The 15,352-nt window shown below is 55.1% G+C and overlaps 1 protein-coding gene across 1 annotated transcript; it reads left to right on the top strand.

Annotated features, from left to right (window-relative positions):
- The first annotated feature begins 7,576 nt into the window (after window positions 1-7,576).
- Window positions 7,577-14,604, top strand: OVOL2 (ovo like zinc finger 2). The gene is made up of 4 exons (XM_084514814.1): window positions 7,577-7,823; window positions 8,386-8,576; window positions 10,837-11,026; window positions 13,403-14,604. The coding sequence occupies exons 1-4, from the start codon at window positions 7,724-7,726 to the stop codon at window positions 13,711-13,713; spliced, it is 792 nt and encodes a 263-aa protein (XP_084370940.1). The 5' UTR covers window positions 7,577-7,723; the 3' UTR covers window positions 13,714-14,604.
- The last annotated feature ends 748 nt before the right edge of the window (window positions 14,605-15,352 follow it).

Genomic DNA, 15,352 nt, shown 5'->3' with positions numbered 1-15,352 from the left:
TTGTAGCGCAGCCAACGCCACTGGAGTGCCAAGAACTGGGTCGAGCCAGCTGCACGGCGGATGTGAGCCAGCGTGTAGTGCCCTGGGCACCGTGGAAGGGCTCACCCCAGCTGGGAGCCGAGTGCCTCTGCCCGAGCCTGGCATTAATCACTCGAGGGGCTAAAACCCCAGACGGGGAATATTCAGGATGTGGTTTCACAGGGGAGCTCTGGCTTAAGGTGTTCTCGTGTTCTCTTTCCATCCCTCCCAAGGACCAGGGATTGCCACAGGGCTCGCCTTCCGCAGGTTCACTCTGCTGTCCTGCTCTCCTCTTCTGGTGGCTCTCCTTCTGTGCTCGGGGAAGGCTTGCTGAGGAGGTGACCTAGTGGAAAACCCAGCTGTGGGCCAGGCTGGCAACTAGGTCTGGCAACTGCATGGAAAAGCCCGCTTTCCTTGTCCCGCAGGAGTGTTTTCCAGCCGGATCGTGCAGCCTGGCAGCATGCACACAGCCAGGGCGTGCTGCAGAGACAGAATGGGGGTGGCGTGGGAGGGAGGCAGAGGTGCCCGACGGTGATACCACAGGCGAAAGCAATGGCCATTAACAGAAGGGGGAAAAAAAAAAAAAAAAAAGAAAAAAAAAAAGGAGATTTCAGAGTTCCCTGCAACAAATGCAATCTTAACAACTCAGCCCTTCGCAGAGATGTCTCAAAGGGCTTGTGGGGCCGATGGAGCGTGTGTGACTGGCAAGCTGCTGGTGGCTTCCTGCAGGGAGTCAAGCCACATTGCTGATGTGCTTGAGCAGGGAGCGAAGCAGAGGCTGAGCCAGTGCCGAGGGAAGCGTGGTTTAGGAGGGCCTATGTATTTATTTTCTGGCCCTACTGGCTCCTCTCCACATGAGGTTTCCTCAAATAAACGCGGTGGTTGCTGAAGGAAGGTTCCCGGGGTGTTGTGTCCATGCCCGTCTTCGGCGTTGTGTTTCCTGTGTCTCCGCTCCTCCTTTGCTAGCCTGGGCACAGCGGCACGCGTCAGCGCACGGGCAGGGATTGCTGATCCGTCAGCAGAGGGTTTGCTCACATGCAGCAGGGACGGCAAAAAGCTAAAGGCCATTTCCCCCCTGGGCAAACAGCTCAGATCTCGACGGTTATCTTGGATAACGCGTCAGAAGCCAGTGCTTGGGGGGCATTTCTATCCCGGTTTCCTAAGAAAACGAGGCTTGTGCAATCCCCGGGCCTCATTTGCCCCCTCCCTTCCCCTCTTACACAGGCGTCTGCCAGTCTCCCTAATGAGGCTGAGACGCCGTTTCGGTGTCGGGAAGGCTTCCCCGACGATCTGCAGCCCCATCCCACAGGCGTGGAGGCGCGTGAAGGCGCGGTGGCAGCACCGCGAGGGAAAGGGGACGGCAGCGGCAGCTCAACCCTCGCCTTGCCACCAGGGACCCCACACAATGGGGCACTTGCTCATGGCTTGCCCAAGCAGGCCAGCAGTCACCGTAAATCCCAGGGAAAGCCCTGTGAAATACGGCAGGGGCAGATGTAGAGCCTCGGGGATGGAGCTGAGCCAGCAGCAGAGGGGAGCGCGCCGTCCTGCTGCCATTAGCGTCGCCTTTCCTATTATAGCAGCACTGATAACAGGGGCGAAATGATCACCAGCGTGTCGTGGGCTCTTTTTTTTCTCACCGTGATAGCGTTTCCCTTCTGAGAAATGTAATTATCTCCCCCCCACCCACCCCCCAGCGCCAACAGATGTGATTGCAGCAACGTGGACGTTGTTCGGGTGCAGCCTACCTGGGCGGGCAGGACGTTTTTCTGCGGAATCCGCAGGGTAGGGGGTGCTGCATTGAGAGCACGAGAAGACGAGGAAAAAAAAAATAACAGGGGGGCAAAAAAAAAAGGTAAATGTGTTAAAGGTTTCACGTCCTCACTCTGTAATTAAGAGGCAGAGCAGCCCAGGGCTTCTGTGTGTGCAGGCTCAAGAATAAATTGGAATGAATGGAAAAAGAAAAACCCATGAGGGCGGCAGAAAGCGAGGGCGCCCCAACCTCCCCCTGCCCTGGCAGGGCGCCGTGTCAAACAGTTACTTCTCATCTCGGTTTGCCTTTGCTCTTCCTCCTTCCCAGGGGAGGGCGGACGCCCCAGAGGAAGCCGGTGCGAGCGTGCCGAGGGTTTTACAGCCGGCGATGGCTGGTTACAGGTTAGCCAGCGAGCCCCGCTGCGCCCCTGCTCCAGGAAAACCAAGCCGTGGGCTCAGCTGCTGTCACCCCGCTGCTCCACATCACCCCGCCTTCCCCACAGCACAGCTTCCCTGCTTTTTCCACACCTCCCATGTTTTTGGGGAGTTTTGGGGTGCCAGAGCGGGTGCCGGGCTGAGGAGCTTCCCCTGGGCCCCCCCCTTGGTGCAGGGACAGGCGGGTGAAACGCAGGTCGAGGCCAAAGTCTAGCGGCACGGTGGCAAGAGGAGGATGTGGAAACAACACTTGATAATTATATTGGTGGCAATTTCACAGACCCTTGTCCGCAGACAGGCAGCGCTGTTGGGAGCTCGGGGTGGGCAGGGACGCTCCGAAGGTGTGTGGAGTTGTTTTTTTTTTTTTTTTTTTTTTCTCCCCCTTCTGGTAAACATTGTAAAAGGCATTGGTGATAAAAACCGTTGTGCAAAAAAAAAAAAAAAAAGAACCGTTGGCAGAGTAATCCTGAAAGCAATCACCCCGCAGCCTGCATGACAAAGGTGGCTCTGCTGGAAAAAGCCGAGCTGCTGCTCCTGGGGAAGGTCCCGTCCCTGTCCCAGTCCCAGTTCCAGTCCCCATCCCAGTCCTCATCCCCAGAAACCCCCAGCTCTGTGGGCTCCCCAAGGACAGGGAGGATTTATCTGTGTATAAAAAAGATTTGGGGTCATCCTCTGCCCCAGCGAGGTTAAACCCAAGCCTCTGGCTGGGGTGGTGGCCTGGCTCAGCTGCCCCTCTCCCCCCGGAGGCAAAAGGGCTGCACGGGGCAAATTGGGGTCTCTCCGGGGTCGGTGCAGGGTGAGGGTGCCCCCGAGGGGCAGATCCGTCTCCAAGTCACTCGTCCCCCCTCAAACCCAGCCGGAGACAGAGGGGTCACGGCCGTGCAGGAGCAGAGGGAGCAAAAGTCCAGATTTGGCCTCCGTCTGCCTGGCTGGGAGCGGCAGCCGGGAGCTCCCGGGGCGATTTTCCAGGCAGCGGGTGCCTGCGCTGATGGGTAACTGGCTCTGGGCATGTTTGGACAGACGCTGTGCTGCGGCAGCGCGCTGGGTCCCTGCAGGGAGCACCGGGAAAGCTCCATCTGCAACCGAGTTAACTGCTCCGAGCATCCCCCGGCCCAGCTCGGGGCAGTTATTTCTTCCTCCAGCTCATCCCTGTCTCTCTGCGCCCTTATAAGCGCTCCCTGGAAACCTGCAGGGGTGGCAGGGAGGGCACCCCGCTGCTCCCCGAGGTGCCCTCCCACCCGCCTGAGAGGGTAAAGAAGTGCCACATATGCATACAATGGGTTTTATGGCCGCCGGTCATCCTGCAGGAATGAGGAAGTCTCCCCCCGAGCCCCAGAGGTGCCATACGGGGATTTTCTCCCCCGGGGAGGTCTGGGTTGAGGGGGGGATGCCGGAGCTTGCCGCAGAGGCTCAGGCGCACCCGTTAGCCCCCGAGCAGTGCCTTATCGGCGCGTGCCAGCTGCAGGAAGCGGGGATTGGAAGCCCGTCCTGAGAGCACGCTCGGTATTTTTAGGAACCCAGCTAGAGGGCTGACGGGGTCAGACCCCAGCCTTCTCCCACCAGCCAATGCCATACTTCTCAGGGAGAGCTTTCCCAAGCCGGGTGACCGACTGTAGGCAAAATGTGGCTTTTTTGGGGTGTCACCCCACAGGATCACGCACCGGCCAAGCCGTGACACGGGGATGCAGAAATATGGGGGCGAGGGGAGCTGAGCAGGATGTGCTGAGCAAGCATCTCCCCACAGAAGGGAGTCAGCAGAACCCATCGGGGATGAAAGCAGCGGGAGAGGGTGAGCAGGTGCTGCTGATCGCCTTGGTGGCCGGGTGCTGCTGAGGTGTCCCCTGAGGAAAAGTCCGAGACCACGGCACCACCAGGTCACCTCGGGAGCCAGGGGGGCTCTGCCTCGTGTGGATGTTACTTTGGGAGGTTGACACTGGTCCCTAATAAAGCTGGTGGTGGCTTTCTGAGCACAGCGGGAACATTAACGAGGAGCAGCTTTCCCAAATCTCCTCAGCCCCTGACTTGCAGGTGGGCTTTCGGTACTGGTGCCTGCCGCATCCAGCCCGGCGGCAGCACCGCACCTCGCCGGGGCGCCGCTGGGTGCCCCAGGGAGCAGAGCCGCGGCGAGTGGGCGGCCGGGGAGACAGCGCCAAGCCGGGAGGGGAGCGGGAAGGAAGCGGAGGTATCGGTGGAGAAAGACAGGGAGACGCTGGGAGTGGCAGGGGATGTGGGAGGCCGGGAGCCGGGAGCCCGGTGAGTCAGCGCGGTGGGGTGCTTTGAAAGCGGGCAGGGAAGCACACACAGCCCCAGCCCGGGGAGGTGTTTTCACCCCCATGCCGGTGCCTGCTGCGTCCCGCTTGCCCTGGCTGCTCCCTGGGCTCCCTCCTCTGCGTGGCACAGGAGAGAGGCCCCGTCCGGCTGGGCTGTCCCCAGGGGGATGCTGTAGGACCGCGAGCTTTTCGTCCCAGGATGGAGAGCGGCTTCTCCCGTCCAGCTCCCCGTCCTGCTGCACAGGGTGCACGTGGAGCCTTCGAGGTGCCAAGCCAGGTGCTCTCTCAAAATGCCAGGTGGCATTTGGACATCCAGCCCCATCCCTGACTCTCCCAAAATCCCTCTGGGAGAAGCAGGGGGGAGCCAGACAGGGAGCAGCCGGCAACATGGGGCAGCCCGGGTCACACTGCAGCACCCGGGAGATGAAGGACATGAAGTTTTCCACTTTCTCCACTTTATTTCTTTATTATATCCACCAGGCCGATGCTGGCAGTGAAAGGGAGCCCTCCAGGCAGGAGCGGTGCCCCATGTCAGTCCGTCCCCATGTCAAGGGTTTGCCTGGGATGGAGGGGGTTGTGATTGCGACAGCATCGCGTGGCTGATGCATTGTTTGATCCCATCTCTCTCCCTTCTCACTCCCAAATGATTTGAGTCAAATGAAACACATTTTAGTAGTCAAATATGTAAGGGTGGGTCCCATTGTGCTTTGACCCTACAGGGCGTTTTGTACGTTTAATTTGATTTACACCCAAAATGTTAATTTAACATACTGGATTTTCTTCCACACCCAAGCAAGGCTGAAAATGAAACAAGATCCTACAGAAAGGTTTGTGTGCCATTATCTCGTTAGCGTTGCTATTTATTAAGTAACGAGGGTGCTGGGGCTGTGCACATAGCGTTTCTGCAGCGTTTCAGTGGGGAAGGACACCGGGAGACGTGTGATTAAATAACAGCTAGGAATGGTGATTTTAGGCAAAGAAGTGTTTGCCTCCTGCTTCCCAACAGGCTTAGAGGTGTCTGAAGCAGTGAGTGGTGCAGGAGTGATGCTCGCCCTCTTGCTCCTTCCTTCAGCATCCAGGAGCTGGATGGGGGATGCTCCCTGCCCCTTTCCCCCATGTCCCCAAAGCTCTGCAGCCAGTTTGGGGCAGAAATGCTGCACGCAGAGCAGAGTGGGCTAAGTCCAAGCAACACCAAGGTATGGTCAGTCCCCTGCTGGCTCAAGGAAAAGGCAGCCCACCACCAGGTGCTCCGTCTGATCCGGGTGGTGTCTCCTCGTGCCACCTCTCCATCCTGCTCCTCTCACCCTGTCGGAGGCTGCAGAACCTCCTCTCCTCCCTGTGCCATCAGCGCTGGGCACACGGCAGCCCTGACTGCTTGTTAGGGCTCCAGAGCTGATAGTAATAATAATAATAATAATAATAATAATAATAATAATAATAATAATAATAATAATAAACAACCAAGTTCCTGATTCAGCCATGCATGTAAGCGCACGTCCGACTTGGAGAACCCAATTAAAGTGGAGAGCGAGCCCCGGTACCTCGCTGAGTGGGAACCTCAAAGCAGGGTCTGAAGAAGCCAGGAACACTCCTGAAGGAGTCACAGCAAGCTCTTCATTCAGGAGTGTCGTGATTAATGACGTTTGCTGCCTCCGTTGGCTTAAAAGGCAAGGAGTGGTTGAAATAAAAGAAACCTCAAGTTGAAAGCGTTGCAAAAAAAAAAAAAAATCAATTAAAAGCCGTGTAGTTGTATCTTGACCTGGAGCAAAATCGCAGACATAACAGAGGAATTACATAGCCTTAAAGAGGAAGGCAGAAAGGGGAGGTTTATGTGCGGTATCCCCCCGAAGGCACGCTCAGGTCACTTCTCCCCCAGTGCCCGCGGGTGCTGCGGTGCCCCCGGGAGCAGCAGGGGGGTCCCTGCCAAAATGTGGCTAGCCAGGAACCCCAGGGGTTGGGATGCTCAGCCCTGAGACCTTCCCGGGCCATGGGGCACCACAGGGCAAATGCTGCAGGTCCTGGCCCCGGGGTCTGGATGGACACACGGGAACCTGCCACATTTGAGGGCACGTCCCTTCCAAAAAACCCCAACTCCATCCCCTGCCACCAAACAGCGAGCCCCCCCGTCATCTCCCCATGCTCTTTGGGAGGAAAATGGCAATTTTGGGGGGGAGCGATGCCGTCCGCAAGGCCTCCCCGTGCAGGAGGCAGCTCTCCACACACAGCCCCAGCAACCCGTGAGGATGTGCCTGGGGAGGAAGGCTTGGAAACAGCGGGCAGAGGGCAGGAGCAAGCACCCCTGGGTGTTGGTAAATGTTCAAGGACACGCCGTGCGCGGGCTCCGCGGCGCTCGGGAGGCTCCTCAGCAGAGTTTTGTGGGTTTTCTTCTGTTTCTTGTGCTTCCTTCCCCCCACCCGTCCTCTTTTCTTTTGTTTCATTTCCACTTCGGGAAGAGGGGGGAGAGGACAAGAGGCAAATAAAAAAAAAAAAAAAAGAGGGGGGGGAGGATAGAGAGAAAAAACCGAGGCCTTGACACGTTTCTCATTTGAAACGAACTACAATAAAATAAAGAAATAAAGCCTTTTTTAAGTTTTTATTTTTTCCTCCTTCCCAGAAGAAAAGCTTGTCATTAAGAAAAATAAAATAATAATAATAACACCAACAACTTTCCCTGCCCGCTGCCGTCCCGGGGGCCAAGGCCCGGCCGCTCACCCCCGGGGGCAGCACCCATGGGTGGGGGGCACCCCACAGCGAGGGGGGGCTGCGGAGATGAGGCAGCAACAGCGTGCGTTTTTTTTTTTTTTTTTTCTTTTCTTTTCTTTTTTTTTCTTAATTTTCAGCCGTGAAAATTCTTTTGCAAACATTCATGCCTTAGGAAGGGCTGGAACAAAGCTCGGCCGCTCCAACCGGTCGGACAGGTAGGCAGACTTGTTGACACCGTTATGTTTGCAGCACGCATGCTCCTTCCCAAGTTTCCTGGTGCATTTTTCTATTCCACCTTATGAAACTTTCCCCCCTCCACCACCACCTCCTCCTCCTCTCTCTCTCCCCTCACTTTTTTTTTTTTTTTTTTTTTTCTCTCTCTCTCTCTCTCTCTCTCTTTTCTTTTCGCACCCTCCCCTTCTCCCCTCCCCGCTCCGGGCGGCAGCGCAGCGCCCGCTCCCCGCCGGGGTGGCGGCCACCGGCGGGGGGGGACAAGCTCCGTGCCCAGCCGTGCCCAGCCGTGCCCAGCCGTGCCCCCTGCCCTCGCCATGCCCAGAGCCTTCCTGGTCAAGCGGCGGAGCCCGCAGCCGGCCGTGCGGAGCTGGGCTGGGCTGCCCGACGAGGAGCGAGCCGACACCTACATCCCAGGTGAGGCAGCGCCCGGCCCCATTGTGTCCCCCCCCCGGGGAAGGGGAAGCGACCCCCGAGCACCGCTGCCCCCCCTGGGGAAAAAAGGGGGCGGTGGGGAAAGGGGAGCCCTGAGCTTCACAGCCCGTTCCCCCAGGGAGGGGTTTGGGAGCCCCCCGTCTTGGGTGGGAGGCGTGGGGTGGTGTGTGTGGGGCAAAATGCGGTTGGGGGTCCTCCCGGCTTGCCCCCGTCCCGCTGCTTCCTCCTCCTCCTCCTCTTCCTCCTCGCCTGCCCTTGCCCGGGGTATAACGGGCAGGCAGGCGGCGGAGCGGAGCTGGCTTGTTTGAACTTTGGGACCGTCCGTGTTTGAGTTTCCGATTGCGGAGCGAGCCGGGGAACCTGCCCCGGGGCCCGCCCGCAGGTTAAACAGCCCCTGCCCACGGCACGGCCCTGGGGGGCCCCATCCCGCTGCCCCCCGCTGCCCCCCAATCTCCCCTCACGCCGCCTCTGCTCCCCATTCCTCATCCCGCTCCGCTTCTCGCTCTCCCTCTTCTCCCCATCCCCACCCTCGGCCCCGCTGCAGGCGGCGTCGGCTGCGTCCTTCTGGGCTACGAAGACAGCTGCAGCCTGGAGAGCAGCGGCAGCAGCGGGACGAGGGACGCCGAGCCCAGCGACCCCCCGACGCCGCAGCCGGCCCCCGCCGACCTGGGCACGGCCGGGGGGATGCTGCTGGACCTGGCCGTGAAGCGCCCCGTGGTCAGGTCAAAAATCAAGGTAACTGGCATGGGCGTCCTCCCTTGTGGTGACCCCACATTGAGGGGGGGTGGTGGGGGGCACCCGGCACCGAGCTCAGCTCCGTTCGTGCGAGGTGCCGGCACCCAGCCCGCAAACCAGGCTGGATGCCCCCCAGGAGCAGGATGGTGGCGTTGGGGCAAGCCTGGCGAGCGGCGTACCGTAATCTTCCAGCGCCCTTTGCCTTCCCTTAGCCCTGCCCAGGGCCGTGCCGCCCCTGACCTGCTTGGCTGCGAACCCAGGAGGAAGCACCAGCGTGAGGAGTCGTGCCCCATGGGACATAGGACGGGGGTGGATCTGGCCCTCTGCATGGGGCCTCCTCCAGAGCCCTTCTCCCCGGTGGTGGCCCAGCGGCCACCCCCTCGGGGAGGCTTCCCGGCAGCCCCGTGCCCTCTTGGCTTATCAGGGCAGCGCCTGGGAGAGGTCCTCTTGGCACCTCGCTGGGTCTTGGTGCTTATCTCAACCTGGGAAGCCCACGGGCAGGAGCTGTGACAGGCCGGGTCCCCTAGGCAGGGCGGTGCTTTCACCCCAAAGGATGTGAGGGGAAATGGGGAGTGGGCTCCTCATGGCACTCAGACCCCAAACTCCTGCCCGGTGTGGTGGGATGTGAAGCACAGGACCATGGCCATCTGTGAGCACGCCGGCTGCCCCTTGAGGTGGAGTCAGACCCCCAGGCCACCCCTGTGCTGGGAAGGAGGAGATGCCTTTAGCCATGGCTAGTTAGCACCTCGTTAAACCCTGGTTGCTACTCTGCTGGACGGAGCTGTAAATGTTCCCGCTGTCTGTGAGGATTACAGGGTTTCAGCCAAGATTTATCAATCTTGTGATGAACATTACATTTTCCTCTCCTTACATGCAGCCGAGGTGAGGTGGAGCCCTACCTGTTGCCCAACGTGCTTCTCCCTCTGCTGCCCCTCTAGTTCCACATCCTGATGTCTCACAGCTAGCTTTTTTTTTTTTTTTTGGCTTTTCCAAACCATTTCAGGTAACGTTACTTCATGAGTAAGTGAAGGAGGAGGAGCAGGAAAAATAACTGGCTCTTCAGGAAGAAGAACCCCCAAACCTATTCCTCTTTTCATGCTTTGCTGCTGTTTGAGCTGAGCCCACTGCTTACAATTTACTTTGTGCTGTTAGCAAAAATTAAATCGAAATCCACGGAGAGGACCTGTGTAGTTAACCTCGTTCCTGCAGAGCTGGGCTTTCTACAAATGCCACAGAAACTTGCCAAAAGCACCCTGAGTGCTGATGCCGTGTGCGTGGTGCTGCTGCTCTGCTTGCTTTCACCTGGCTCGAGTGGCCAGCAGCGAGCGCGTCGGCTGCCCCGAGAATAATTAAAATAATAGTGAAGTGTTTGCATATCCCAGACATTAAACTTTCGTTGTAAGGAATGCTCTTCCCAGGAGCTGAATCATCAATGTCTCCCTTAGTCAAGTTAGGTCATGGAGTTGGCGCAATATTTTTGGTGTTAGAACTGGGAATGAGGAGATTAACCCATAATGACACTCTCAAGCTAATTAACCAGCAACGGGGACCGATGGGAGGAGATTAGTGCCATTGTTTTAGTCTCCACTGAGTCAGCACAACCTCGCTTCAGTTTATCTCTCCAAATTTACCTGTGCAGCCAGAAACACCATTAACTTTTTTTTTTTTTTTGGTGAAAAACCTCCAGCAGAAACCGGTGATATTTGCAGGGAGGGGCATCCCCGGGGAAGATGTGGCTGGCTGTGAGAGCATCTCCGAAGGGGAGGCTGCAGGGCACCCTGGCATCTCTCCCGAAGCCCTGAGTTGAGAATTGACATCAGCTTCTCCTCCCGATGCTCCTCCTGCGCTCCGAGGGGCTTTTTTTGGGTCTGCTGCTCGGTCTCCTTCAGCTGGGGAGGGATTCAAGCTGCACACAGCCACGCTGAACTTCCCCATCCCCTGCAAAGCCCATGTGCAGACACAGCTCCTTTTTTTTTTAACCTCGCTGAGCCGGGAACGGGCAGCATCACCGCTGCTCCTTGAGGCAGGCAGGGGGAGAAGCGCGAGGAGCGGAGGTGCTGCCGGCAGGGCTCGTGGCCAAAGCAGGCGTCCTGGATGCAGCTGGATGAGGGTCCCTGCTGCTGGGGGGCTCGTGGCACAGCCCGGGAGGGGGTCAGCAGGTGGTGGAGAGGGGGCTGCTCCCTAAGCATGAGGTCTTTTTTTTTTTCTTGTGGTCTTTGCCATGTCGATACAACTCACCCGATCCCGTTCCCTTCCCCAGTTCACCACGGGCACCTGTAACGATGCCATGGTGCACTCCTGCGAGCTGTGTGGCAAGGGCTTCCGCCTGCAGCGCATGCTCAACCGCCACATCAAGTGCCACAGCCAGGTGAAGAGACACTTGTGCACCTTCTGCGGGAAAGGCTTCAACGACACCTTTGATCTGAAAAGGCACGTCCGGACCCACACTGGTGAGCTTGCTGCGCCTGGGGGCTCCGGGCTGCTCGGCGGGGGGGTGGGAGAAAGGGGTGAGATGGGACAGGAGGGTGAGCATCCACGGGGAAAATGCAAAGCCCAGGTAAGCCAAAATTAGCAAAAAAATACATAGCGGCGATGTGGTGGAGGAAAGGGAACGGTGTGAACCCATCTCCCAGCACGCCTGGGTCCCGCCAGCCCCAGCCACGCGCTGGGTGAAAACGCTTTGCCCTCTAGAGGAAACGAGCAGCAGTTTCTCCTGCCGTGGTGCGAGCCGGCCCTGCGGGCTGGGCTGTGGAAAGGGGCTGTGGTGTGATTTTGGCGCTGTCTGGAGAAAGCAGAGCGTGGCTCACGCTGCGCCTCCGGCTTTTGGGAAGCCAGGCGATGCGTCTGCGGGCAGCCCGCAAGCAGCGCTGCACCGTCCCGTGCCTGCGTGCTGAACTCGTCTTAACTCAGGCAGTAGTTTATGAGGCTGGTTTTCATCCTGCGACGATTTAAAAATCAGGTCTGTGAGGGTCTGTCCTCATTCTGAATGAGCTTGGGTCAAAGCAAAGCATTTCAGACACTGGAAGGAGGGTGCTCACCCCATGCTCTGTGCACAGAAGCGCTCGTGCTAACCTGGAGCAGGGGGAAAGCTGCTTTTTTTTCCCTTTTTTTTCCCCTTAAAGTGGAAGTGGTGGTTTAAAACGCCCTTCAAGTCCATCCTCACCAAGCAGGACGCTTGCTGGCAAGCCAGGCTGGCTGCGCTCAGCAGGCTTTTAATTTGCACTGCAGGGCACCTGGACGATGCCGCCACGTCTCCTGGGCGCGCTCCACCTTTCCGCATTTGCTGTTGCCTGCAGGACCTGCTGGTTGCTTGGGGTTGCTCTGCACTGCCTTTTCCCTTTGCTTATGGAATGAGGCAGAATGAAGCAGGTGCACAGCTAGCGGTGCAGCAAGAGCCACAGTTGTGACTTTTTTTACCCCCAATTGCTGTTGAGGGAAGCTGGGCGATGTTTGAATACTGGTGCTGCGAGTGGTAGCGTGGGCTTCATTCTGGCGCAGCAGGTGCTGGTCGACACCTGCTTCACTGAATTTCAGTGTCCCGGTGGGAATTGTTTGCAACTGGACTTTGCAACAACAAGGTAGTGTCACAGGGTGGGAAAGGCGAGCCTGCCAGCCCAGATTCACAGCATAAGCAGAGTTAAAGGTTAAAAAGTAACTGATATAAGCAGTTAAAGGAAATTTAGAAATGAAGAGGCACAGCTCCTGGTCAACTGACAGAGGTCTAGACCCGTGCAGATGCTGAGAGGGGTGACTCGACTCAGCATCAAGGTGCTTCTTATTGCAACTCCTAATTAGCTGGGATTTCTGGTAGATTACAGCAAGCGAGTTGTGAACTTAACACAATTTCCTTACAAAGTTAAAACCGCCCATATGAACACCTCTGCTTTACACTTCACCCTTTTTTGCCTGCCTATTACTCACCCTAGGTCTGATCTTCCTCTGACTGAAGAGGGTTTGGGGTAACATTCTGTCAGTTTTAAGGCTGGTCTTTGCTGGAAAACTTACTGAGCTACTCCATAATAAGTCAAATCACAACAGTGTTTGGGTTTTTCTAGTGTTGGTAAACCCTACAGTATTTTCCCTTCAAGTGCTGGTGGGTTGTTGTTAAATCAGCGCTGACTGGTGATAAAATGGATGCTCTACTGCTCGGTCTCTTTTATACTGAAACTGTTCAGGCATTCAAATCACAAGCCAGCCCCTTCTTCCTTTCTCCAGAGCACGCAGACGTCTTTCTTTCATCTTAATGCACTTCTTTCCTAGAACCTGAGCCTGTAAGCTCAATAATTAAAACTCTATCCTGTGAAAACAGCCTTGCTTGTTTGAAGTGCTGCGATCGCTGAGTGCTCGTGTTTGGCAGCCGTCCACTGAAGTGTTATTAAGCTTTGCTCACTAGAAGAGAAAAATTAACAACTTACCAAGATATAAGATTTCGTTCATTACCAGTGCCAAGATGAAGGGTTAGCTGGAACCGGCAGCTTTACCTAATCACAGGGCTAAAATTCTCAGTCAGATATTTTAAGGAGTAGGTTACACCAGAGTGGATAACGGTTTCTTCTGTGGCACCAAAGTGCTGATGGGCACCTGTTGGCTTCAGCATATGCCTGAGCCTTACCAAAACATTTCTGTGTTCCCCAATGTATCAAATGGTTCCTGAAGATTTTAGCCTGAAAGTAAAATGTCTTATTTAGAGTTTCCTGGACTAGCAGCTACCTACTGCTAGGAATTTGCTCAGTATTTAGTTAAACAGAGCCTTCTCTTAGCTGATTCCTCACTTGGCTGTAATAAACGTAAACCAGAAGAGTTATCGCTGTCTTTTCATTTTGTAGGAATTCGTCCTTACAAATGTGAGGTCTGCAACAAAGCATTCACCCAGCGGTGTTCCCTGGAATCCCACCTGAAGAAGATTCACGGGGTGCAGCAGCAATATGCCTACAAACAGAGGCGAGATAAACTTTACGTCTGCGAGGATTGCGGCTACACCGGCCCCACGCAGGAGGACCTGTACCTGCACGTCAGTAGCGTTCACCCTGGCAGTGCTTTCCTGAAAAAGACCTCAAAAAAACTGGCGGCAGTCTTGCAAAACAAACTGAGCCCTGTCCTGCAGAGGAACTCCAAAGATGATGACAAGGACGAATAACGCGGTGGATTACAGTGGGCTGCAGGAGTGAAGTTTACATGTAGGACTACATTTATATTATTATTTTTTAAAAAAAAACAATTTTGGAAGAAATCCCTGACAGAAAGGGGATGCTTTTGTTAACGGGACTCTATTGATACTGGCAGAACCTCAACTTGAAAGAAATATTGCCGTACGTGATGCAAACATCAGACTTCTGTCTGGTCAAAAAAACAAAAGACCAGAAGGGGCGGTCACCTCACCTACTCGACGGAGCCTTTACTGAACTGGCGTTCAGGTGACCTGCTTCGTTTCAGCTCTGCTACACATCCGCATGGCTGCTGACCACTACGTTCGCCGTTCCCCAGCGCGTTTCTTACAGACGACAACAGTTACCTCCTGTAAAAATTGCCTGTGAGAGGTTTGGGTGAGAGGGGCCGTGTAAGAGCAGCTACACGTACACTGTTCTCATGTGCACAAGTAATTAAAACGGGCTTACAACCAGGAACACACTGTATCGGTACCTAAGTGTAAATGTGCAAATAACCTTTACTCTGACCCCCCGTGCAGTAAACTAATGATTTCCAGAACCTTGATCCAAGGTGAGCTGAAACTTTATTTAAAAGGACGCAGAACATTTTCCCCTCTTAAACTTTCTCTTCTAGCAAGTAACATTCCAGGGCAGCCTTACAGTCACGTTCTAGGTACTTTAAGCTGTGAACTCCTTTTATCATATTTAGATTTAAGTGTGTAACCTTAACTCTGGCTGTCCTGGACTTGTTACGCACGCTTTGGGGATTATTACCACATCCTCTTAACATACATCAGTACCAAGCCAGAAACTCAAAGAAAACACTTTAATGACTTGAAGATTTCTATTTTCTGTCATGTTGAAATGCATTTTTGTCTGTATTTTATGGTGTGCATGTGTGTGTGTTGTTTGTTTTTTTTTTTTTATTATTTTTAAAAACCAGGTGCCTTTAGTTACTACAACAGAGCTGTGCAATGCAGTTAAGAGCACAGCTTAGGCTGTCTGCCTCACGAGATCAGTGCAAAACTATACGCGTATATCTGGCCCCTAATGTGTAATCAGTCAGTTTAGAAGGCTCCTGGTGAGACTGATGCTACGAGGAAAGAAGGTGGTGATGATGATAGGGGACTGATATGATGTCTTTGATGTTTTCAGCCTGCCCTTATATTCCTGCTCTGGCTCCTGTTGAGCCAGGACAACCACGCTATAGGGACCATCAAGTGCAAATTCAGGGACTAAAAAAAAGAAGTAGAGGTGCCATAACTGTTGTTGCTGAATCTGCGTGACACTTTAAACCTCTTCAGAAGTTGCTGCAGCCCTTCCTGGGCATTTGGGTGTCTTATGTTAGGAAAGTCAGGGTGGGGTGGAACTTCCTCAGCAATCACAGGTTATGCTGGTCCAAGCACATGTTATTCGTCTGTCTCATGTGTTAATGGACACGGTTGCTAAACAGGTTTTAATTAACTTAAATGCATCATAATTAATGGTGTTCATTTTTAAATACCCCCAAAGTCATTTGTGTTTCAAAATAAAGCTGTACTTTTGGGGAAGATCATGCCACATTCTTTGTACGTTGAAAGAAAAGCTGAACTAAAACAGACCTGAAATAGAGTCATGGCCAGGACCAGA

Source organism: Aythya ferina, assembly GCF_964211825.1.
Source record: "Aythya ferina genome assembly, chromosome: 3".
NCBI lineage: Eukaryota > Metazoa > Chordata > Aves > Anseriformes > Anatidae > Aythya > Aythya ferina.
The sequence above is the reverse complement of the archived record's forward strand: the minus strand, read 5'-3'. Positions and strand labels throughout refer to the sequence as shown.